The sequence below is a fragment of the Pelophylax lessonae genome, assembly GCF_965119305.1.
Source record: "Pelophylax lessonae genome assembly, chromosome: 10".
Lineage (NCBI taxonomy): Eukaryota > Metazoa > Chordata > Amphibia > Anura > Ranidae > Pelophylax > Pelophylax lessonae.
In genome coordinates, this window is record NC_138777.1 from 175721098 (window position 1) to 175747364 (window position 26267).

Consider the following 26267-nt stretch of genomic DNA (forward strand, 5'->3'; position numbering starts at 1 on the left):
AGGTGCATGAATAGGCATATCTGTAGGAGAAGCGATTCTGCTGAAGGATGGTTTGGTATTACAGTATGCCATTGAGGAATGCTCTGCACAATAAAACCGAACGTTCTATGGAGTGTCACGTTCGCATTGGTTATGGCCAAACCCAAACAGCAATGTTAATGCTTTATCACGGGCATAGTAACATTCCTGGGTTTGTCAACAAATACTGCACTGTCCAACTAATGTAGGCTTATCTGTATCATTCTCGGTCATGTAAAAAGGAGGTCATACTGAAGCATTGAGGTGTCTGCGCAGTTGTATAACACTTAATCTTAGCACAGTTACCTATAATCCAGTACACCAGGATTCAAAAAACAAAAAAAGTTGACAAGTGATTGTATGTGTTGCACAGATTTTTAAGCACGTGTGAAGGTCTCAAAATATGAAGGGGTATTTATAAATCAAAAAAAAAAAAAAAAAATTTGTAGAGCTATCCGTCCGGCAGGACACCTTCATTCTGTGCGAATGTCGGCAAAATTGGAAGTTACGTGCGAATGCCAGCAAAATTGGAAGTTACTGTGTTATTTTGTCTCCAGGGCAGATGTTCACCATTCATACCAGGGCAGATGTTCACCATTCATAAGAATAACGTGATTCAGTAATATACCTTATGGCCACTAGATGGCGTTGACACTATATAGTATTTATTTCTTTTGATCATCAGCGCCATCTAATGGCCACAATGTGGTATTTTTTAATTCACACTACTCTTATGAATGAAGAACCTCTGCCCAGGTGAGAAAATAGCCTAGTAGCATTTGATTTAGCTGGTATGCACACACAACAAAACAATGTACTTGCATGAATAGCTCCCCAAATACACCCCAAAGTGTATGAAAACCCTAGAGCAGTGACGGCGAACCTTGGCACCCCAGATGTTTTGGAATTACATTTCCCATAATGCTTATGCACTCTGCAGTGTAGTTGAGCATCATGGGGAATTTAGTTCTAAATCATCTGGAGTGCCAAGGTTCGCTATCCCTGCCCTAGAGGCTTGTTCACACCAATCTGCATGCTAAAACAGGTGCAGGATGGTGCCCACTGTGTTGAGGGGGCGCTGCCTTGGGTTCTACCCAAGGCAGTGTTTACATTTTTCTGTTTTTACTTTATTCACGTGTGACAAAGGGGAAATCTTACTAAAACTGGTGAACACAGAATCTGGTGCATGGTAGCCAATCAGCTTCTAACTTCAGCTTACTAAACTAGGTTTTGACAATAAAACCTGGAAGCTTATTGGTTACTATGCACAGCTGCACCAGTTTCAGTAAATCTTCCCTAAAATGACATTCTGCCACTAACAACCATTCCTATTTCGCTACTGCCTTGCAATTAGCAGCAGGGTTGTCAGGCTGCCATGTGTCCGCTTCTGGGCTGCCTAGAAGGTCCACGATATAGCTTGCCAGTATGCACTCGAACAGCATTAAAGGGCCAGTCTGCCCACAAATTACTTTTTTTTTTTTTTTTACGTTTGCGGTGGATACAGGCTGACATTCATCCAATGTGCCCTAGGCTCTCTTTGGGCCTTGTTTTGTGTGCCTTAAAGTGCAGCTGTCATAAGAGGATTATAAGGGCTGTCATTGCTGGCCTTCTTCTAAAAATAATGTTTCAAGCACAAATTAAATCTATAAAGTGTGCACAGATGAATTCCTGAGACACTGACACACAAAACAAAGGCTTTAGGTGTGAGAAAACAAAAAATGCTGCTTTGCCACTAGCAGGTTCCACCGGAAGATATGAATATACAGGTAAGACAACTATTTTCACCCCCCGGCACCAAGGATCATATACAATGCATACAGCAGACTCTTCTAGACAATATTAGACTATAAAGAGTTACAATCTGAATTCATTTTTAGTTTACAAATTGCATATTTCAGAAAGAGAAATCTATAACATATTCAACAAAATCAATATAAATTTTATAAAAAGGATGATTTCGTATACAATGACAAAAGCTTTCATAAGCAATAATATTCCAAACAAATGCATGAAAATGCAAGCAAGAGAACCAGCTTCAAATAAAACGGCCTTTACACACTGGCTGGTGTGCTATAAGGATGGTGCAAGAGACCTGAATGGCATATGGGGCATGCCTGGCAGTCAGATAAAGAATACATCATGCTGATAAGGGTTGTTTTAGGGCACATACACAGCTGGAAGGGGGCCATATATGGTGCATGAGCATCCAGAACCTCTGTAAAAAAAAACGTCCACTGGACCCACAGCCATTTCATACACCCGCCTATTGGCAGGAATTTCAAGATTGTGCAAAGCATTCCCCAGGGACGTATACTCCAAATGTAGACATGCTGCGTTCGGGGCATCTGCTTGTGCAAGTACTTTAGGCTGGTGCCTACCTACGTACAGCCACATCTTGCAATTGCTGTCAATGGGCATCTGTACATCCAGCAAAAGTTTTCAAAGGCGGTTCTAGATGCTCATGCACATTTAGGCTTTAAAGTGAGAATAAAGATTCCGATTTTTTTAACATTAAAATAACAAAAATGTAATACTTACCTTCCCCCAATCCTCCTCTTCTCGGGTCTCCCGTTAGTGCTCCTGACCCCCCCCCCCCCCCCCCAGAGCAAGCAGCTTGCTGTGGGGGTACCCAGGCAGGCATGCTTTCGAGCCACTGCTCTGTATGTCTATACACAAAGAGCCATGGCTCGACCCTGCCCCCCCCCCTTTTCATTGGCTTACTGGCTGTGGTTGACAACGGCTCCTTTTACCGTCTCAGCCAATGAGGAGGGAGAGTCCCTGGAAAGCCGAGGCTCTTGTGCACAGCGCTGGAGGAAGATTGGGCTTTACTAAGTATTTGGGGGAGGGGGTGTGGGCTGCTGCACCGAGAGAGTTCTATTTACCTTTATGCATGAATGTATAAAACCTTTAACCATTAGAACCACTTTAAGGGTAGCCATGATGCTACAGTCCTCCTGCTTTACTAGGCAGAGAGACCAACTGCATTATGCTACCCCCATAAGAGGCACCCAATAATATATTATGAGGATACATGCTGTATATGCTCAGCAGGGGATTTTTCAAAGCTTTCTCATAAGCAGAGAGGACTTTTTTTTCCAGTTACATATAATAGGCAGTACAAGGGATTTTACATACAATGTTAAGTGGTTCTCTTTATAGATACAGGAACATATTGAAAAATAAAGCAAATATACAAGGCAGAAATGGAAGCTCAGATTACCCACTGGCTAAGTGTACAAGTCATCTGATCACTGTAAGCAATGTAATGTCAAACTTTGGAACTGAGTGACAAGATCTGTCTGAGGATCTCAGCTTAGCATATTTGAATGTTGCAGTTTCTTGTTGACTTTTGCACAAGCCAATGACAATGTGATATGTGTATTAGGGTTAAGTGTGAACTATTATCCATCAAAGACAACTGTTCTACATCAAGGGCAATACTCACATTTTGTTTTCAATGAAGGACACACCAAATTGTGCTTGCAGGATGTAAACCAGCCACATAGGCCATTTTCTTATGGTGAATGTAGATGTTGTAAGACCATTTGTCTACACAGTACATTGAGGAGCACTTAAGTAGTTGTAAACCTAAGACATGAAATATGAACAAATCCTATCCCTCTATAGTGTACTTGTCTCTAAAGCTGGCCACACACTATACAACTTCCTTTAGATTTACCAAAAATCATATAATAAGAAGTCAAACGTAAACACTTTCAATTTGTATGCAATCAGGCAGGCCCTTGCACTATATAGTTGAAGGTAAATCTAAAAAAAAAAAAAAAAACTTATATAATGTGTAGCCAGCTTAAGTGTCATTTTTGTCCATTGTTTTATTCCTCTGCTATCAGCTGAGAGATCCTGTGTACATTCTGCACTTTGAATGGAAATAGGGGAAAGACTGCTGAAGATAAACAAGTACAACTTCTGTAGGAGGATTGGTTTCATCTCTGTGTATAACCTGAGGCCAGTCACAGCACTGGGTATATGCAAGAGTTTACAGTCACTTTAACTAAAGCTGCCCAACTTGGGCTAACCATACATAGATTTATCTTGAAGGACGTATCCCCACAGCTGGCAATTGTATTCAGATAGCCATGACACTCACAGCTGCTTGAATACCTGAACAGTGACTGCCTGTTAGGATGCAGTCAATGATCAGCTGATAATTTTCCATTCAACTATTGTTTAAGCTGTGGGCAGCCCTGTCATCACTATCTGGCTAAACTTCAGTCAATTCAGCAGGAAATTTGAGTCATGGGTGGCAAATGTACTAACCAACTTGCTTTGACCTTGCCCCCTCCTGCCACATTCCCCTTTCTAACTGATGCACCATGCGATAAAAGCTTCTGTGTCCTATTCTATGCAGACACCAGGTTTAGGATCCTGGTTTTTCTAGCTTTAGGGCAGTGATGGCAAACCTTGGCACCCCAGATGTTCTGGAACTACATTTCCCATGATGCTCAGCTACACTGCAGCGTGTATGAGCATCATGGGAAATGTAGTTCCAATACACCTGGGGTGCCAAGGTTCGCCATCACTGCTTTAGGGGAACAAATGCACCTGTCTGCCCACAATATAAGGATTGTGGTCTGCACTGTGTATACCAAGAATGCCTAAAAATCAACCTTCAACCTTCTGGAAAGTATATTTTTGCACAGGATCTTTGCAGAAGTGGCAGTGAAAAAAAAATAAAGCGGCAGGCAGCAGGACTACCAGCACGGGGAGGTGCCTAGTACATGGTGTGGAAGAGAGTTCTTGGGTAGAGATGGGTTTGCTTCATCACAAATTAGATGCCTTCAAAAAAGGAAGAGATTGTTTTTCCCCAAAAGTCTCCTGAAGGGCACAGTGGTGTATTCAGTACTCACAGCTAAAATATACCCATTTGTCACTAGTAGAAGACAGCTTTTGATGCCTAAATTAATCTGTCTGTAAGCTGCAGATACAACCTGCTTTCTAAGACAATGCGGATAGAGATCACACAACTATCACTATGTGTTTCATAGACTCGCAAGCCATATAGGAGTGCTAACTTACATGAAGTGATGAAGACTATGGCAAGTAATGCAATCGTAAAAGAGAAGTTTGGGGATTAAAAAAAAAAAAAAAAAAAAAAAAACACATTTATACTCACCTCTCCCCCTAGGTGATGCTGCAGCTGTCCCCCACCGACTCTGTACCGAGAACTGAGCGATCAAACACACCTAATCACTTAGTTCTCCCCTCCACTCTCAGTAGAGAGCTGACTGTCAGTCAGCGGCTCTCTGCTCTCCCCTCCAGTGCTCACTGGAGCGTTGAGCCGTGGAGAGGGCAGGAGGGGCTGGATCAGGCTCTCAGAGGATCGCTAAGAGGCTGAGCCAGCTGCCGTTCCACGCTTCTGAGTAGCTACTGATCATATGGTAGGGATCCTTTCAGAGCCTGGAGCGGCTGTGACTTCAGCCCAGTGTCAGCTGAAAATGGATCACAGGAGTGCAGAATGAACTGCACTCCTGTTATCCATTTGAGAAGTATGACTAAAAAAGCTTTGGCCATACTTCAACTTGATTTCCTTTTAAAAAAGGTACAGATTTAGTATTAGCGCGACAGCAAGACAATCTGAAAAGAACTGAGTAAAAATGCACTTCAAGTATGGTTACACGATCGGAAAAGAATGAGAATATATGCAAAACAGTTTAGCAGCAAAAGCACTAAAAGTGAATACAATTTTAAAATCATTTAAAAAGTGCCTAAAGAGGATCTGTTTTGGGTGCTGTTAACCATTAAAAACAACCCTTAAAAAAAAGAAGGTGCAGAGTAGAGTGCATATTTGTTCTTCTATCGTAGATTACCTTTTGTAAGAAAAAATTCATTAGAAAACTGTACTGTAATTCCAGAAATGGTAACGATTGTAAAATTGTTGCAATGCTGTATTTAGTGGATTTCGGAGAATCAGTCACTTCTTTTTGCCAATGTCTTATGAAACAGCTGGTGACCACGGCATGTAAAACCCTTATTGTATTCCAGCTGCATGCAGCAGGTTTATCATGGGCACTGAAGAACTACACCTGGATGCCAGTGAGTGGTTCTTTTAAGATATAGGCAATCTTACGGACTTGAAATCCATCAATCATATTGACAGTGATGTTTCAAGGCTCCAATACTGGGCAGTCATGGTTAACCGCCATGCTTAAATCCAAATTTACATCTTTGACCATGCTGGAAAGGGCAACCAGTTACAAAGTCGCTAAAATCCTTAAGAAGGAAACAACAAGCACACAGAATGTCTGACCCACACCCAAAACTAGTGCTTCAAAGGGAATCATTTCCTTGGCAGCAGCTTTGTACACTCCAGCGATGGCAGCACCTATTTAGAAACAAAAAATGGAAAAGAAAAAGAAAAGTCCATATTATATAGAGGTATTGCTTTCCCATAACCTGCAATATTAATAAGCTAAACAACCAAGCAATGGTATATTTTACAATGTTTAACAGCAAGTGAATGAATTCTGATATGTCAACTTTTTGTAAATCAATACTCAAATGTCATGCCTGCTTTTACATAGCAGTTAGGAAATGTTCCGGTAAAATGTCAAAGCATTTACTTGCTACCTGAAAATGATTGTCAGCATAATATCCAGAGACTTTAGAGAGCTAATGGATCCCACAGTAGAAAACAAATAGGCTTTTTACCTATTTTATACACACTGCATCGTTCTGATCTGCATTATTATTATTATTAAGGATTTCTATAGCGCCAGCAATTTACGCAGCGCTTTACAATATTAGAGGGAGACAGTACATATACAATACAATAGAAGAGGATTTAGAGGGCCCTGCTCAGAAGAGCTTACAATCTAATGGGGTGGGGCAGGTGTTATAAGAGGTAAGAGTAGGGAATGAGCTGATGGCAGATTAGTTGGCGGTGTGATAGGCTTCCCTGAAGAAATTAGTTTTCAGGGATCGCCTGAAAGCAGTTAGAGTAGGAGATAGCCATACAGGTTGAGGTAGAGCGTTCCAGAGGATGGGAGAGGCCCTGGAGAAATCCTGGAGACGAGCATGAGAGGAGGAGACAAGGGAGCTTGAGAGTAGGAGGTCTTGAGAGGAGCGGAGAGGACGATTTGGGTGATATTTGGAGACAAGATTGGTGATGTAGCTCGGGGCAGAGTTGTGAATGGCTTTGCATGTTGTGGTTAGTATTTTGAATTTAATTCTCTGGGCAATCGGGAGCCAGTGTAGGGATTGGCAGAGAGGGGAGGCAGACGCTGAGCGGCTGGTAAGGTGGATAAGCCTGGCAGCAGCCTTCATGATAGACTGAAGAGGGGATAGCCCTATAGCATTATACCAATGTCTACAAGTCATCATTTTTGTACTTGATATAGGTTTCCCTATGTATTCACTTTGTGTTCCATGGGCACGAACTCATGCCCTGACACCTGTCCCCTCCACCCCTACCAGAAGGGACACCTAGTGCACTTGGCAATTGTGAAGTACTAAAATGTGGGGGAAACCAGCCAGAGACCCTGCTCCCTCTTCCATGGGGCTGGGCCTGGGGAGGTCATGGATCCCTGGGTTCATGGAGCCGCAGACAGCACCCTTACTTGTTAGAAGGATGGTCCATGAGGTTCAAAGGAAAAAAAAAATAAAAATTGTTCCACTCGCCACACATCACCAAAAAGCAGGGAGTTAAGCAAAGAAGAGGGATGGAGAGAAGGGAAGAGGGATGGACAGCACAGGAGAGAACCTGCCTCTCCCTCAGTAACTCAATCTGGCATCGCTAGATCTCCCCATTGCCCTGACAGCAAGAAGACTGAAAAAGGTATTTGGCAGTCACATGGTTACACCTAATACAATAAAATAGAAAAATATTGTCAACGCAATCTAAAAAGTAAGGATTATTTTTCTTTAATCATCGAGTTTGTAGGATTAAACCTCACCAAGGGGGTGAAGAGCATGCAAGGAAGCAAGCAGATGGAGTGTCCAATGTATCCGCTTGTTCCAGTAAAGCTTTTTTTTTTTTTTTTTTTTTTTTTAAGAACTGGCAGATGATTGGTGTATGGCCACCATTACTTTGCAGATGGAATTATTTTGGATAATGGATTATAGTGGAAGTCAACACACTAGAATGGAGAAACGGTTTAGCAGAGAAAGCAAGACGATTGCAATATCCTACTTCGCAGAGGCTCAAGTTGGCAACAAGATCTACCATAATAATGATGTAAGATTCATCTGCAATTACCCATATGCATGGTACAGGAAGGGATACTTTTGCTGATGTTTCTGGAGGGCTCATCCACCAATGGCATTTAGAGCTATGGTGGCACTAGAGGTAACAGAATCACCAGCATTCTATCACAGTGCCATCACAACAGAAATTAGAAACTAGGAGCAAATGTAGTGAACCATAAGCCGGTCATGGAGCAATCCCATACATCAAAGAAATAATAGCTGCCTCAGTCTACCTCCATCCCAGCCACACATCCCACGTTTCGATCTCCATGACTAAGCCCTGTAGACGGGGCGAGACGCATCAGAAGAGTTGCCGGGATTGAGGTAGATTGCGATTATCTCTTTGATGTACGGGATTGCTTGGTGTGCAGCTAGCGGTTCACTACCTTTGCTCTTAGATATTGTAAGCAGTTTAGATGGACTCTTCCCCCGACCTGCATCCTGGATGGGATCCACTGGACAGGGCTGTACAAGCTGGGAGCAGGGACCTGAAGCTTTAGGTAGGTTTACAAAAATAGAAAAAAAACGGTTACCCAGATCAGAATCACAAATTATTGCTTGATAAATCAAGGATCCTGTCTAGTGGGCAATAGTATAATAGATAAGACTATACAGTGCATCCAGAAAGTATTCACAGCGCTTCACTTTTTCTACATTTTGCTATGTTACAGCCTTCTTCCAAAATTGATTAATTTTGATATTTTACTCGAAATTCTACAAATAATAATACGTTTGTTAAAAATGTTAGCAAATTTATAAAAAAAAAAAAAATAAATAAAAATATCACATGTACATAAGTATTCACAGCCTTTGCCATGACACTCCCAAATTGAGCTCAGGTGCATCCTGTTTTCACTGATCATCCTTGAGATGCTTTTACAACTTGGAGTCCACCTGTGGTAAATTCAGTTGATTGGGCAGGCTTTGGAAAGGCACACACCTGTCTATATAAGGTCCCACAGTTAACAGTGCATGTCAGAGCACAAACCAAGCCATGAATTCCATAGAATTGACTGTGGACCTATGAGACAGGGTTGTATTGTGGCATAGATCTGGGGAAGAGTACAGAAAACTTTCTGCAGCATTGAAGGTCCCAAGGAGCACAGTGGCCTCCATCATCCGTTAATGGAAGAAGTTTGGAACCACCAGGACTCTTCCTAAAGTGGGCTGCCCGGCCAAACTGAGCGAGCGGGGGAGAGCTTTAGTCAGGGAGCTGACAAGGAACCCGATGGTCACTCTGACAGAGCTCCAGAGTTTCTCTGTGGAGAGAGAAGAACCTTCCAGAAGAACAACCATCTCTGAAGCACTCCACCAATCAGGCCTGTATGGTAGAGTGACCAGATGGAAGTCACTTCTCAGTAAAAGGGACATGACAGCCTGCCTGAAGTTTGCCAAAGGGCAACTGAAGGACTCTTAGACCATGAGAAACAAAATTTTCTGGTCTGATGAAACAAAGATTGAACTCTTTGGCCTGAATGGCAAGCGTCATGTCTGGAGGAAACCGGGTACTGCTCATCACCTGGCCAATACCTTCCCTACAGTGAAGCATGGTGGTGGCAGCATCATGCTGTGGGGATGTATTTCAGCAGCAGGAACTGGGAGACTAGTCAGTATAGTGGGAAAGATGAATGCAGCAATGTGCAGAGAAATCCTTGATGAAAACCGTCTCCAGAGCACTCTGGACCTCAGACTGGGGCGAAGGTTCATCTCTTCCAACAGGACAACGACCCTAAGCACACAGCCAAGATAACAAAGAAGTGGCTATGGGACAACTCTGTGAATGTCCTTGAGTGCCCCAGTCAGAGCCCAGATTTAAACCTGTTTGAACATCTCTGGAGAGATCTGAAAATGGCTGTGCATCGACGCTCACCATCCAACCTGATATCCTGAAAGAATAGAAGAAACTGCCCAAAATAGGTGTGCCAAGCTTGTAGCATTATACTCAAAAAGACTTGAGGCTTGAACAAAGTATTAAGAACTTGACAAAGCTACACATTAGCGAAACATGTAGTTGTGGCAATCAGAGGCTCCATAGAAGCCATCGCATCATTCTTTCCGTCCCGCCCGGCTTCTTGTTTATCTCTGCGGTGCACTTCCGGCCTCTCTCGGTGACGTCATCCAACCGCGACTTCCGGTCCTCACGGAAGACACGACAGTAATTGGCCCCGGTCCCAGGAAGCGGCCGCACACTGGACCGTGCGAGCCATTGTCATCGGAGGTCGGCATTTTTCATCAGAGAGCACCCTTCTTTCCTCCCATTTGGGTTTTTGAGGTAATGTAATCCCATAATTCCCTCTAGGGATCCCCATGGCACCCTGAGGAGATACAGAGGCTTCAAGGTTTGGCTAGAAAGTATGCCAATTGTTTTACTTGCATGTGCATATTAAATGTCTTAAGACCTTTAATATGCAATATTACGCTAAGGCGTTTGATACAGTTTCCCACAAGCGCTTAATTTATAAAATAAGGTCTGCAGGTATCGACAGCAGGGTTTGCTCTTGGATATGGAACTGGCTAAAAGGCCGTGTCCAAAGGGTGGTAATAAACAGCGCATACTCAGACTGGGCTGAGGTAGTAAGCGGGGTGCCCCAGGGCTCAGTCCTGGGACCAACCTTGTTCAATTTATTCATAAACAGCATTGAGGACGGGATCAGTAGTTCGTTATCAATTTTTGCAGATGACACAAAATTGGCCAGGGCAATAACTGCACAGCAAGAAGCAGATATCCTACAGAATGACCTGGACAAAATTACGGAGTGGGCAACGACATGGCAAATGAGGTTTAATGTGGAGAAGTGTAAGGTTTTGCACTTGGGGACCAAAAACATAAAAACACAATACATGTTAGGAGGGGAACCCTTGGGGGACTCAAAAATGGAGAAAGATCTGGGAGTCTTGGTTGATGATAGATTAGGCAACAGCATGCAATGCCAAGCGGCAGCTTCCAAAGCCAACAGAATATTAGCATGCATAAAGAAAGGGATGTATTCCAGAGATAAGACTATAATCCTTCCACTTTATAAAACTCTGGTCCGACCGCATCTGGAGTATTCTGTCCAGTTCTGGTCGCCAGTCCTCAGGAGGGATGTGTTGGAGCTGGAGAGAGTCCAGAGAAGGGCAACTAAACTAATTAGGGGATTGGAGGACCTTACCTACGAAGAGCGGCTGCAATCGCTCGATTTATTTTCCCTGGAGAAGAGACGTCTGAGAGGGGACATGATAGCAATTTATAAATATCTTAATGGGGATCTCAGCTTAGAAAAAAAGCTGTTCATTCGAAGGAATTGCATGAGGACTCGAGGACATACAATGCGATTAGAGGAGAAGCGTTTTAACCTCAGGCAACGTGGGGGGTTCTTTACTGTTAGGGCTACAAGATTGTGGAATTGTCTACCACAAGAGGTGGTTTCTGCGGGTAGTATGGTGACTTTCAAAAGACTCTTAGACTTACATCTCAAGGATCAGGAGATAAAGGGCTATGTTAGATGATTACAGTCACACACACCTACACAGGTTGAACTGGATGGACTATTGTCTTTATTCAACCTCACCTACTATGTAACTATGTAACCTTACATGAGAACACTTCTGGGGTGTTTATTTCATTTCAGAGCACCATCCTTCTTTTCTGTGTGAATACCTAGGTACATGTGATTTTTTTTTGTTTTTTATTTGTAATAAATTTGCAAAGATTTCAAACAAACTTCTTTCACATTGTCATTATGGGGTATTGTTTGTAGAATTTGGAGGAAAATCATGAATTTTGGAATAAGCTGTAAACATAACAAAATTGTAGAAAATGTAAAAAGGCTGTGAATACTTTCTGGATGCACTATAAAACAAACAATGCATTGTGTTATAAGCCAGAGTGTGTGAACTGGAAATAAAGAGCTTAGGCTGGAAGCCAGGAAACCGCATTTTCTACTTCATTTAAGCAGTGTTCTTGGACAAACACAAGCTTGATACAGAATTTACACAAAGGCTGATGCTATGAAGCTGAAAAGCTCCAGATACACAATATCATCAACTTTGTAAGGCCCAAGTTAACAACTGTTAAAAAACCTGAGAACTGTGGCTGATATCAATATTTCCCAATAGGCCGTATTGAAAGTATCAAAATTAGTAGCAGTGATAAATCCACATGCTTACTTGTTAATATCCCTGCAGATATTGGTCCCACAATTCCCATCAGCAGGATTCCCACAGACATGAACCTCCCATATTTGTGGTGCCTCAAAGTAAACAAAGCTAGCAGTCCAGCGGGTATATGAAAGAAGAGCGAAGAGACCAGTGCCCACAGGAATACGCCATACCACATCTCTGGAAAAAAAAAATAATACATTTTAAATCAGGCATATTCAAGAAAAGAGGATTTCTGAAAAAACACACAGAAGCAATAAGGGAGACAAATACTTATGATATGATAGAAGTTTTTTTTTACCTTTTAAATAAAATTAGAAGTTACAGTTTTACAGTATGTGGAGGCTTCTTTATAGTCCAACGCATTGTACATTACTACTTTGAGTGGGGGTCCTATCATGGAATCACGTTCAGAGCTGCCTTCAAACACTACCTTTGGGTACACTCAAGCGTTGTCGACGTTGTGCTAATGGTATCCGAGTCCATACTCTCTGGTAAGCAGCTTATCCTTATAGAGCAGTGGACAGTAACAGAGTGGTGATTGAGGCATGGATGGTGGCACAATCCATTTCTATTAAACCGGGATTTTCATCCTCCTTTCTTTGTGGATTTTATAATTATTATATGGACTTTATTGTCACGATTATTTAATATTGGCACTTTTGCACTTTATACCCCCACTCGATATTTATTGTTTGATATATTTAGAGCTATCTAATTTTGTTTAGCGCTGCACTTTTTACTATATAATAGATATACATACAACAAAAACATATGTAGATAAAACAGTTCAGTGTTATAACGCTGCAAATAACACGCTTTTTTTCTGGGTGGCTACACACACCTCGATTACTGTATCTATGGTGGGAGCTGTGGTTGTCCATTGAGCTGCTCTCCTGATTTAAACGAATACCCCTCCTACAGTATACACCTCGTCTCCATAACAAATAGGGGAGCTCTTTTGTAGTTCACATAAATTAGCTGGAAAAACTGATAGGATTGTTCGAATCAGGGCAGCTTCACATTGCCCTGGTGCTGTCCCACTGTGCTTTGGGCAAAGCGCAGCTAAACGTGCGCTTTTGTGCTAGTTAGTGACGCATTCCCATAGACTGAGGTCCTGCAGTTTTGGTGTGGTTTTAGAAAGTGCAGAGGTGCAACATGAAGGAATTTTGGTGTACTTTTTGAAGCTGCACCAAAACCACAGGACCTCATAGAGGTCTAGGGGAAAGTGCAGCTAACCAGCACGAAAACTGTGGGTTAGTTGCATTTTTGCACAAGCGCGGTAGGGCAGTGTGAAGTCCCCCTTACAGTATCAGTTCAGTCCACAGCAACAAGGACACTGGAATCCTGGAAAGATTTTTCTGTACCTGCAAAAAACGGTCTTGGATAAAAAAAGAAAAACAAATGCACCCACCACATGATAGAACTGATAAGCGGCAACATATTCATCTTTGGGTTTAGATGCCATTTAATGTATGTATACATTTTGTGTGGGAAAATAAGAATCTTTCAAGGTTCTGATCTCCTGCACAACACACTGGGAAAAAGACAAAAAGTGTGCCCATTCCTTGGACACCCAATTATGATAGGAAGATTTAAAGACTAAACTAAAGTATGGATATTTTATACAGTTACATTAGTCCAGCTTGGATCAATGGGGTTGACTTACTAAAACTGGAGAATGCAAAATCTGGAGCAGCTGTGCATGGTAGCCAATCAGCTTGTTCACTCAAGCATTGACCAAAAAAAAAAAATACATGGAAGCTGATGAATGAAATGAAACCCAATGTCTCAATGTACAGGTCCCTCTCAAAAAATTAGCATATTGTGATAAAGTTCATTATTTTCTGTAATGTACTGATAAACATTAGACTTTCATATATTTTAGATTCATTACACATAACTGAAGTAGTGCAAGCCTTTTATTGTTTTAATATTGATGATTTTGGCATACAGCTCATGAAAAACCAAAATTCCGATCTCAAAAAATTAGCATATCATGAAAAGGTTCTCTAAACGAGCTATTAACCTAATCATCTGAATCAACTAATTAACTCTAAACACCTGCAAAAGATTCCTGAGGCTTTTAAAAACTCCCAGCCTGGTTCATTACTCAAAACCGCAATCGTGGGTAAGACTGCCGACCTGACTGCTGTCCAGAAGGCCATCATTGACACCCTCAAGCAAGAGGGTAAGACACAGAAATAAATTTCTGAACAAATAGGCTGTTCCCAGAGTGCTGTATCAAGGCACCTCAGTGGGAAGTCTGTGGGAAGGAAAAAGTGTGGCAGAAAACACTGCACAACGAGAAGAGGTGACCGGACCCTGAGGAAGATTGTGGAGAAGGACCGATTCCAGACCTTGGGGGACCTGCGGAAGCAGTGGACTGAGTCTGGAGTAGAAACATCTAGAGCCACCGTGTGCTACAGGTGCCGCATTCCCCAGGTCAAGCCACTTTTGAACCAGAAACAGCGGCAGAAGTGCCTGACCTGGGCTACAGAGAAGCAGCACTGGACTGTTGCTCAGTGGTCCAAAGTACTTTTTTCGGATGAAAGCAAATTTTGCATGTCATTCGGAAATCAAGGTGCCAGAGTCTGGAGGAAGACTGGGGAGAGGGAAATGTCAAAATGCCTGAAGTCCAGTGTCAAGTACCCACAGTCAGTGATGGTCTGGGGTGCCATGTCAGCTGCTGGTGTTGGTCCACTGTGTTTTATCAAGGACAGGGTCAATGCAGCTATCTATCAGGAGATTTTGGAGCACTTCATGCTTCCATCTGCTGAAAAGCTTTATGGAGATGAAGATTTCATTTTTCAGCACAACCTGGCACCTGCTCACAGTGCCAAAACCACTGGTAAATGGTTTACTGACCATGGTATTACTGTGCTCAATTGGCCTGCCAACTCTCCTGACCTGAACCCCATAGAGAATCTGTGGGATGTTGTGAAGAGAAGGTTGAGAGACGCAAGACCCAACACTCTGGATGAGCTCAAGGCCGCTATCGAAGCATCCTGGGCCTCCATAACACCTCAGCAGTGCCACAGGCTGATTGCCTCCATGCCACACCGCATTGAAGCAGTCATTTCTGCAAAAGGATTCCCGACCAAGTATTGAGTGCATAACTGAACATAATTATTTGAAGGTTGACTTTTTTTGTATTAAAAACACTTTTTTTTTATTGGTCGGATGAAATATGCTAATTTTGTGAGATAGGAATTTTGGTTTTTCATGAGCTGTATGCCAAAATCATCAATATTAAAACAATAAAAGGCTTGCACTACTTCAGTTGTGTGTAATGAATCTAAAATATATGAAAGTCTAATGTTTATCAGTACATTACAGAAAATAATGAACTTTATCACAATATGCTAATTTTTTGAGAGGGACCTGTATATACCATACCTGATGGATGCCCCTGGAAGTTGAAAATCACTGAATTAGACACCACCACTCCAGTGATGTCTGATTGCTTCCAGGTCCCGTACTGAGCGACTGCCCTGATGCATTGTGAATACAGGAGGTTGGCAGCTCAGCGCTGGCGCCATTCAGAGAATAAAAAATAGTTTACTGCTCCAGGTGTCGGTCCTTCAAATTACACCTTCCCCACATAAGGGTGTTGGCTCTGCATAGACTGTGTGAAGGAAAAATCTGGATGGCCGCACTCCAATGCAATTACCATTGGTGTGCGGCCGTCCATATTTTTCCATTCACACAGCCCATTCAAAGAACACTTTGAATTTTCTCAATGAACGCAAAGCACTGATTGGATAAGGTGGAAAGGCGGGCTGGTGATGTCACGCTCTCCATATATTCCAATCAGAGAACACACTGCATTAATTTAGAAAATGCAAAGCATTCTCTAAACCAGCCTTTCTCAACCTTTTCAACACAGAGGAACCTTTGAAATTTCTGGTCTCGGGGAACCCCTGCTAAAAATTTAAAAAATCTACAATTCATGACACATTAGTGTGACAGTCAGTGGGAAGAATGCTCCTTACTCTTGTCATCGTTGGGAAGAAATACCCCCGCACAGATAGCTAAAAGGAACAATAGCGTCATTGGAAACTTATCGGAGAGGCAGAAATTGCCCATTGCTCAAGGAACCCCTCAGGACTAATCCTTGGGTTCCACAGAACCCTGGTTGAGAAACCCAGCTCTAAACACTGTCAAGCAGCCGAACACAGCAGGGCAACCACTCAGCATGGGATGTGAAAGTAAGTAGAGATCACGAGAGTAGCCAGGTCTACTTCAATGATTACCAGCTTCCAGGGGCATTGGCTAGGTAAGGCATATGAATAGTTACATTGATCCAGCTTAGACCAATGTATAAAATATTCATACCTGGAATGCTTTAAGATGAGGGTCAGTAGTTCTTTGGCTTACAGAATATTTTTTACTTCTACATAAACAATGTTCTGCTTCCTTTGCTACAGCCTCCAACCTCCCTGAATGCAGGCAGCCTGGTTTTATATTTACCTTCAGCCACGATCCATTGACCCAACCTCAGATGTAATCTGGCCAGCTACTCTTCAGTCATTACACGAGTGCCGTGAACCCCATTAATTTCTATGGAGTCTGTCATGAGTAGAGGATAGCAGTGTAGCAGAGGGTTCACCTAACAGACACTCAATGCAAACTACTTTACTGAAAAATGCTAAATTAGCAAATATCTCATAAAAGCATGCTCTACTGCCCACCCACATCACCCATGGACAAAGCTTTCTGTTTTTTGCAGGTTGTGTAGAGTACATTCTGTGCTGTACGTAGGCTGGGTACTCTCAGAGTGCTCTGTAAGTACTCTGATCACCTCGGTATAGGATTGATGGACACACTTGACAGTCTTTTTTTAGCACTTTAAACGTCACTAAACATTTCACTAATTTCCTGAAGAATTTCTTTCTAAAAACAATCACATAAAAACATTCACCATGTAATATATACAATATAATTACTGCAGATAGACGGAGTTGACTTGAGAAGCAGATAATCATATTCTAGAACTTTTCATATACTATCCATACTAAAATATCATACAGCAAAATCAAAATAGACCCCGGATGTCTCAGTAAACTTCTATTGCAGCCTATGTGAGAGCAATAAAGTGAGAAATAAAGTGATATAATAAAAAAAAAAAAAAGGTAACCCCTTCCCACCCTGCCATCCCCTTAACAGGGTCTGTACACCCAGGGGGCAGGAAGGATGGGTCCAATCACATGATCACTGCGATTGGCTGTCACAGTGGTCACAAGATCAGTAGCAGGTCCTGCTGGCTTCCAATCACAGGTACAGACAGAGAGCTAGTCACTATGCTGGAAACAAGTTCTCAGTACAGAATACTGTGCTGGCTATAGACGCAAATGTGCAGTGCATGGGCGTTAAAGTCCACCCTCTTTTCCTGCCACACAAATGTGTTATGTGGGCAGCAAGAGGTTAAACATTTAAAGCGGTAGTATCCCGCTTTTTGACACTTTTACCTACAGGTAAGCCTATAATAAGGCTTACCTGTAGGTACAAATAATATCTCCTAAACCGGCACGGTTTAGGAGATATTTACAGTGCATGCAGCCGCTCGCGCGAGCGGCGCATGCGCTCTGAAGGTCCGGGGGGACCTTCAATTAAGTTGCCGGGAGCTTGCCGGAAAAATCACTCCTGCGCGCATGCGCGGGAGTGACGTCATCGCGGCTCCGGCCAATCACCGCGCCGGAGCCGTCTCTTCCGGCCAATCAGCGCGCCGGAGCCGCCGAACCCGGAAGAGACGACGAGGGATCATGGCAGCGCCCGCAGCGATGTCCGGGGGTCCGTGTCGGGGCTTCGTTCTAAGGTAAGTTACACATAATGGGCTAGTATGCGATGCATACTAGCTCATTATGCCTTTGTCTTGCAGGTTTTTTTTTTTTTATAGGGTTTACAACCGCTTTAAAGTTACACCCAAGAACTTTAACACCCTCATCCGCCTCCATATGAATGTAAACTGAGTCAGAAGAATAATTCTATTCTATTCTAATAACCCTAAACTGATGACATGCACAACCGCTGACACCGATCCGATCCTGTCCGTGAAATCCGGTCGGATAGAAACCCCATTTTCCATCCGTCCAGGGGATCGGGTCGGATGAGAATGGACAGGCGGTCCGTTCTCATCCGATTCCCCCATAGAGAACAGCGGGGATCTGACATCTCCCTCTCCGCACAGTGAGCGGAGACGGAGCTATCATCCGCCTGCTCAGCGGGGATCTGCGGATCGATCCCCGCTGAGCAGCAAGGAGTCTGCCGACGAAGGCGGACCATATAAAAGGAGCCTTAAAGTGGAGTTCCAGCCTGAAAATTTTTTTTTAAATAAAAATACCCCCGGGATAGTCAGGGCAAGTGCATTTTTAGCAACGATAGCTTCTGAACTGTCCCCGGTTTCACTTACCTTTTAGAAGAAATACTTACCTTGAAAATGTCTTGTCCAACACTGCCATCTCAGGTGTGGGCAGCTGAAGCCAGAGCGTCCTCTTCGGTGACGTTGGAGTCCCAGAATGCCCTGCTCGTCACTTCCGGGGCAGGCGCGTCATCCCTGCACAGCTTCTGACCTGCCCCGGAAGTGACGAGGGACACCGGTGCAGACGCATTGACTCCTGGGATGGATGACGCTCATTTCCCAGGAGTCAATGCAAGCAGGAAGTGACGGCGGCAGCCGTGTCTGCAGAGGGAGGAAGAGGAAGGAAGGTAAGTATATTTTCTTTAAAAACATGGTAAGTGAATAAAAAAAAAAAAAAAATTTTAATTATCCAATTCTATTTAATTTAGAGCAAGCGGATAGGGAAAAGTTATTTTTGAGGGTGGAACTCCACTTTAAGGATGTCACCTTTTGTAAAGTGGTCTTTAATAAGGCCCCCCATTCCTAAAAGCAAATTCACCCAATGTTACGCCTACCTTCCGCCCTGATCTAGCAATCGTTCCTTAAGGACCAGAAGGTTTTACCCCCTTAATGACTAGGCTATTTTATGTGATTCGGCACTGAGATACTTTAACTGACAATTGCATGGTCGTGCGATGCTGTACCCAAATAAAATTGATGTCCTTTTTTCCCCACAAGTAGAGCTTTCTTTTGGTGGTATTTGATCACCTGTGCAGTTTTTTAATGTTTGCGCTAAAAAACAAAAAAAGAGCGACAATTAAAAAGAAAAAAAAATGTTTTTACTTTCTGCTATAGAACAAATCCCAATAAGTGTATATTGATTGGTTTGAGCAAAAGTTATCGCGTCTACAAACTAGGCGAAAGATTTATGTCATTTTTATTTAACTCTTTTCTTTTTTTTACTAGTAATAGCGGCAATCAGCGATTTTTTGCAGGACTGCGACATTGCGGCGGACAGATTGGACACCTAACTGACATTTTTGGGAGGACCAGTGACAATATACTACAGTAACCAGTGCTAAAAATATGCACTGTTACTGTACTAATAACACTGGCAGGAAAGGGGTTAACATCAGGGGTGATCAAAGGGTTAAATGTGTCCCTAGCGGATGTTTTCTGTGGGGGGGATGGGCTTATGGAATCAACACAGAGACCGGTGTTCCAAAATAGGAGGAACACAGGAGCCCTGTGTTGATTGCTAACAGAACAACAGTCTGCCTTGTTTATAAGTATATATCTCTCCCCGGGAAGTGATTGCGGGTCCCTGGCAGCAATCGCGGCCGCCGGCCCCGCAGATCAGCTTCCCCTCTCATGAATCGCGGCGTGCGCGTGCCCCATGATAGTTCCTGAGGAGCTGAGTCCCCTTGCCACAGTATATCTGCGGCGGGTGGTCGGCAAGAGGTTAAGCATGGCCCTGGCCGTCTCCTCTTCATTCTGCATGTTGTGACCCCAATGATTTCTATGGGAAGATATGCTAATGGTGGACTCAGAGTAAAGCTCACCCATAGAAGCGAATAGGGCCTGGAAAGGACAGTGTGAAGAAGAGCGTGCCAGGACCATACTGGAGGAAAGCAGACTGAAGGTAAGCACAAAGGGTTAAAGGTTAGCACTTCTGCCTTACAGCACTGGAGTCACTGGTTCAAATTCCAATATGGCTACTATCTGCATAGTGTTTGTATGTTCTTACTGTGCCTACGTGGGATTCCTCTCACACTCCAAAGACATGCTGGCAGGTTAACTTGATCCTGTCTATGTTGGCCTTTGTATGGGTTTCTATGCATGTAAGGTAGGGACCTTCGATTGTAAGCTCCTCGAGGACAGGGACGGATGTAAACGTACAACATGGAAAGGGCTGTGTACATTGTCAGTACTACATAAATACCTGAAATAAATGAAATATTAATAAATCACATAAACTAAGGTGGGCTGGACTCGGGGTAGGAGATTTTTTAAAGGACAACTTCACTAAAGGTGACATTGCCTTTAAACTGACCATACACTACACCAGGGGTCTCCAAACTATGGCCCTCCAGTTGTTCAGGAGCTACAAATACATTCCTACCTAGTCATGTCTGTAAATGTCAGAGTTTACAATGCCTCATGTGATGTGTAGTTCCGCAACAGCTGGAGGACCATAGTTTGAGGATCCCCAACCCCCAGGCCGCAAACTGGTGCCTTCTGGTAACCAGGCCACACACCAGGGATTGATAGCGGGCAGAGGAAGCTAGCACAACCTGCACTGCCACCCTCTGACCACCAGAGGGCGCTCACTCTCCTCCTAGCACCATAACTCCCTTCCCTCTCTGTGGTCACGAAGAAGGGGAGGGAGGAGAGCCATGCCAGGGACAGGATCTCATGGAGCAGCGGCGAGACCCAGGCTGCACCTAACCTCCCCCCCCCCCCCCCCCCCCATGAAGTGACAAGCTTGGGGAGTAGGGACCCCTGCACTACACAACACAAACACCTTTGGGCCTGACCAAACTCATGTGAGCGATCCTGCCATGAAGATGGAACTGTCCTAAGCTTTCCTTGCCCCGCAGCAGCACATATACAGGCCACCTGAGCACATGTGACTGTAGGATGGGGAAAGCCCTGACCGCTTATGATTGTCCAAATACAGCAACAGCTTCCTGGCGGGATCTGAACATCCCTGAGCTCATCCCTACTTTAGATCTACTCAAAGGCTAGCTTCACACCCCTGCGTTTTTTTTCTGACGTGCAGGACCGCACAGCAATCAAGTTAGCATTGTTTCCTATGGGGCCCATTCACATCTATGAAACTTCTTGCAGTGTATTTTAGGAGGGGGTGCGGGGACTTCTTTTCATGCAGGAAGGTGCTTTTTCGGGTCCACAGACTTCAATGGAAGCTCAGCAAAAAACACATGGAAAAGCATTTTGCTAGGGCTGCATTTACCAGTTTTCTTAAAAAAAAAAAAAAAAAATGCACCAATAAACACATGAAAAACGCACACACGCACGCATGCATAGATGTGAGCCTAGGCCAAGGCTGGATTTAGATCTGTGTGTTCCGGGAACGTGCACATTTCAGATGTCAAGCTTGCAGTGCCATTAGTTGTTAACCACTTGCCCACTGTATAACTTACATATACAGCGGCAGGACGGCTCTCCTGCGCTGGATTACGTACCTAGTACTTGATCCAGCACTTTCAGGTCAGGGGCACGCAGGCGGCCCGTTCTCGTTAGGACTACACGCTGCAGGAACTGATTGGTTGGTACAGCGGACTCTATGTCCATCTGCACCCGCTGATTATTCATTACACAGACAGAATGGCAGTCTGCCTATATAAACAAAGCAGACTGCCGTTCTGTCAGCGGGGAAGGCATTGATCCTGTATGTCTGCAAATCAGGGGCATGCATCTCCCACAGTTTAGTAAAACACCAGCTAGGAACACATTTAGCCCTTTGATCGCCTCTGTTTCACCCCTTCCCAGTCAGTGTCATTAGTACAGTGACAGTGCATTTTTTTTAGCACTGATCATTGTATTAGTGTCACTGGTCCCCAAAAAGTGTCAGTTAGTGTCCCGACTGTCCACCGCAATATTGCAGCCCCGCTATAAGTCGCTAATCCCCGCCAGTAATCCCCTTGCTAGTAAAAATAAAAAATCCCAGTTTGTATACACTAGAACTGTTGCACAAACCAATCAATATACGCTTCTTGGGATTTGTTTTTTCTTTTTTTTACCAAAAACATGTAGCAAAATACATTTTGTCCTAAATTGATGAAGAAACTGGATATATTTTACTTTTTTTTTTATTGGATGTGTTTTATAGCAAAAAGTAAAAAATATTGTTGTTTTTCAAAATGGTCAGCCTTTTTTTGTTTATAGCGCAAAAAAATAAAAACTGCACAGGTGATCAAATACCACCAAAAGAAACCTCTGTTTGTGGGGAAAAAAAGATGAATTATATTTGGATACAGCATCGCACGATCATGCAATTTTCATTTAACCGCTTGCCGACCGCCACAAGTACATATACTGCGGCGGTCAGCCCTGTGCAGGCAAAGTGACGTATGGGCATGTCACTCGCCTGCGAGCCAATAGGGGGCGAGCGTGCGCCGCCGGAGGCGCACTCCCGCCCCCGCTCTCTCACTGTGATCCCCGCGCGTGTGACCGGCGGAGCCGATGTCCGCCGGTCACTCGCGATTGTCCGTTACAGAGGGAGAAAGGCAGGCGGCTAATGTAAACAAAGCCGCCTGTCATTCTCCTTTGTGTAAGTGCAGAGATCATAGGGTCCTGCTATGCATGATCGTATATCTCTGTAGTTACACAAACAGCCACATCCCATACCAGTTAGAAGCACGCCCCTAGGGACACACTTAACCCCTCCTTCTCCAATAAAGTTAACCCCTTCCCTGCCAGTGTCATTTTTACAGTAACAGTGCATATGTATAGCACTGATTACTGTAGTAATGTCACTGGTACCCCCAAAAGTGTCAAAAATGTCAGTCAAGGGCCGATCTGTCCACCGCAATGTCGCAGTCCCGCAAAAAAAAAAAAAAAAAAAAATCGAAGATCGCCGCCATTACTCGTTAAAAAAAAATAAATAAATAAAAATGACATAAATCTTTACCTTAGTTAGTAAACGCAATAACTTTCGCGCAAACCAATCAAAATACGCTTATTTCGATTTATTTTTACCAAACATAGGTAGCAGAAAACAAATTGGCCTAAAATGTTAAAAAATTTAGATTTTTAAATTTTTTGGGGGAATTTCATATAAAAAAAAATTGGAAAAATGTTATTATTTTTGCAAAATTGGCGCTCTTTTTTTGTTTATAGCGCATGATCAAAAAATCGCAGAGGTGATCAAATACCACCAAAAGAAAGCTCTGTTTGTGGGGAAAAAAAGGACATCAATATCATTTGGGTACAGCGCCGCACGACCGCGCAATTGTCCGTTAAAATCACGCAGTACCAAATCGCAAAATACCCCCTGGTCAGGAAGGGGGTAAAATCTTCCGGGGCTTAAGTGGTTAAAGTAATGCAGAGCCATAAGGCAAAAAAAAATGGCCTGTTCATGAAGGGGGGGGGGGGTAAATCTTCTGGAGGGCAAGTGGTTAAAGGAGTTGTAAAGTCAGGACGGTTTTTTATTCTAATGTATTCTTTGCATTAAGATAAAAAGCCTTCTGTGTGCAGCAGCCTTCCCAGTGCCCCCTATTACTTACCTGAACCCCATCTCCTTCCAGCAATGTCCATGAGTGCCTCAGCTGTCTAGGATTCTCTCTTCTAATTGGCTTAGACGGAGCAGCGGCGCCATTGGCTCCTGGTGCTGTCAATCAAACCTAGTTAGCCAATCAGGAGAGGGGGGCGGCGGCAGCTGGCTCGGGTGCCCCCATAGCAAGCTACTTGCTGTGGGGGCACTCAACAGAAGGGAGGGGCCAGGAGCTCCAGCCAGGGACAGAGGAGGGAAGTATAACATGTTTGTTATTTTAATAGAAAAAAAGCGGGTACCTGGATTTGACAGGTACCTGCTTCCACTTTCTCCTCTCAGTTTTCTTTTTTGTCTATCCCCCCACTCTGTTTTTACCTGGTGATCTGTCCAGTAACACCCCCTCCCTGTATTATGGGCCATACACACTATACAAGTGTCTTTAGATTTTTTTCCTTTAGATTTACCAAAACCATATAATATGAGGTCAGACCTAAACACTTTCAATTTGTATGCAATCAGGCAGGCCCTTGCACTACATAGTTGAAGGTAAATCTAAAGGAAATCTAACAACAAAAGTTGTATAGTGTGTATGCAGCTTAAGAGTGCTTACACTCTGGATGAAGGCACAACAGAGACACCTTTGGACAGCAGCATTGTCAGTCTGTGGGGAGGGGGTGTTAGCTGGAGTTCATCTTTAATACATTACTCAATTCCATCCAGGTAAATCTGCTAGACGAAAGCAGCCCATAGATGATTTTATTTTCTTCCCTTTTAGCGGGTGGGAGGAAAGAAAACTCTAGATTCCCCCCATCAACACAGGCAGTCAAGGTGGGGAGCCTTCTCGGCCGGCATTATGCAGTGGTTGCTGCTAGTTGCTATAATCGCATGTAAAAAATCTGACATGCATTGTTATTAATCTCCTGTAGTGTTGTTGGGTGTGAGCTGTAAGCGGTGTGATAATGGATCCGAGACGTTTTGACAGATGATGGGGACACTGAGTTGAATATAATCTGTATTGCTTATTGTAGGCTATTGCCATGTCAGTACATTGGAAAGTGTGTTTGTTTTTTGCTATTGTGTTCAATAAAAACCTTTCGGATTAAGTCTCCATTCACACTAGTACCACTTGTCAGGCGACTTGGTCAGCCTGACAAGTCACGCACCGTCGCGGTCCATTGACCGCTACAGGAACGGTTCTAATAGGAGCAACACAAGTGGCTCCAACTTATAAAAAGGGTCCTGTACTACTTCGGGGCGACCTCGGAGCGACTTGCATAGACTTCCATTATGTGAAGTCCATGCTAGTCGTGCCGAAGTCGTGGTGCACACTACTTCACAGGTCGCCCCCGAAGTCGTGCCGCTTCAGTGTGAGCCGGCAATTAAAAATAAAATAAGATCTGACATACTGGTTGTACCCGAGTGGACTTGGGTCCAGTCATCCTGCCCATACATGGATGGAATCTCGGCTGGTCCCTGCTGAACTTCGATCCATGTATGCCAGCTTAACACTTTGTAAGCACTTACAATTATTATTTTCTTTCTTTTTGAGATAAAGATTTCCTCTGAATGGAGGAGGCGGACGTTTCGTTCAATGGCTCCCCAAACGCCCGGAAATTGAGCAGCGCATAAATATGCGAGGCTTTCTGCCCAAAAAAGGCGCAGGAGTTGCTTTGGTGCGTTTTTCATGCGTAGGGCGGCCTGTTCCAGTAAATGGGCGGTCGTATGAGAAATGCAGAGGTGTGAATAGGACCCTCATCAGCTACTCTGCCGTGTCTTCCTCGCGTACGGCCAACCATTGAAATCAACGGGCTGCCCTACGCGTGACACACGTAAAAAGTGCGCTTCAAAATATCTGGGTGTGACTGGAGCTAGGACAATAAGCCCCCTGATGTAAAATAGGGCCACCAATGATAGGACTTCACCCTGACCCCAGCAGTAGGAGTATAGTGCCCCCAATGATGACCTGCCATAGGTGGTCACCCCACACACACCATGTTATTGGATGAGTTGTACATAGGGCTCTGCTCTCACCCGGGAAGCCGCACAGGGCGGTGGAAGTGGGGCACACAGAGGCATTTCCAACCCGAGGGACCAGGCTGAGGCTCAGGATCTGCTGTAGAAGCCCGGTCTCTCCCCCCGTCCCTCCGCTGTCCATACTTCCGCCATCCACCGCCGTCCAGGCCTCGACTGCTCCCCGGAGCTTCCCCAACTCAACTTCCCCGAGCCTCTCTCGCCTTCTTCCCCGGACCCGCACAAGTTATAGAGCAGCAGCCAATCGTTGAATGAGGAAACGGAGGGGAGAGGCTGTCAGAAATAATACTTCTTCCT

At 43.9% G+C, this 26267-nt stretch overlaps 1 protein-coding gene across 1 annotated transcript; it reads right to left on the reverse strand.

The window, feature by feature from the left end:
• Positions 1-5799: 5799 nt before the first annotated feature.
• Positions 5800-26218, reverse strand: TMEM170A (transmembrane protein 170A). The gene is made up of 3 exons (XM_082270571.1): positions 25971-26218; positions 12373-12543; positions 5800-6361 (listed from the first exon to the last, which is right to left on the reverse strand). Exons 1-3 carry the CDS (start codon positions 26092-26094, stop codon positions 6231-6233), a joined length of 426 nt encoding a protein of 141 aa, XP_082126697.1. The 5' UTR covers positions 26095-26218; the 3' UTR covers positions 5800-6230.
• Between the last annotated feature and the right edge of the window lie 49 nt (positions 26219-26267).

What these genes read in the sequence shown, in the direction of transcription:
- TMEM170A (XM_082270571.1), bottom strand. Translation starts at nt 26,094, where the DNA reads ATGGACAGCGGAGGGACGGGGGGAGAGACCGGGCTTCTACAGCAGATC. An exon ending in CGCCCTGTGCGGCTTCCCGG is followed by an intron (nt 12,544 to 25,970) that starts GTGAGAGCAGAG and finishes TTTTTTTTCCAG; the next exon opens with AGATGTGGTATGGCGTATTC. An exon ending in ATCTGCAGGGATATTAACAA is followed by an intron (nt 6,362 to 12,372) that starts GTAAGCATGTGG and finishes GTTTCTAAATAG; the next exon opens with GTGCTGCCATCGCTGGAGTG.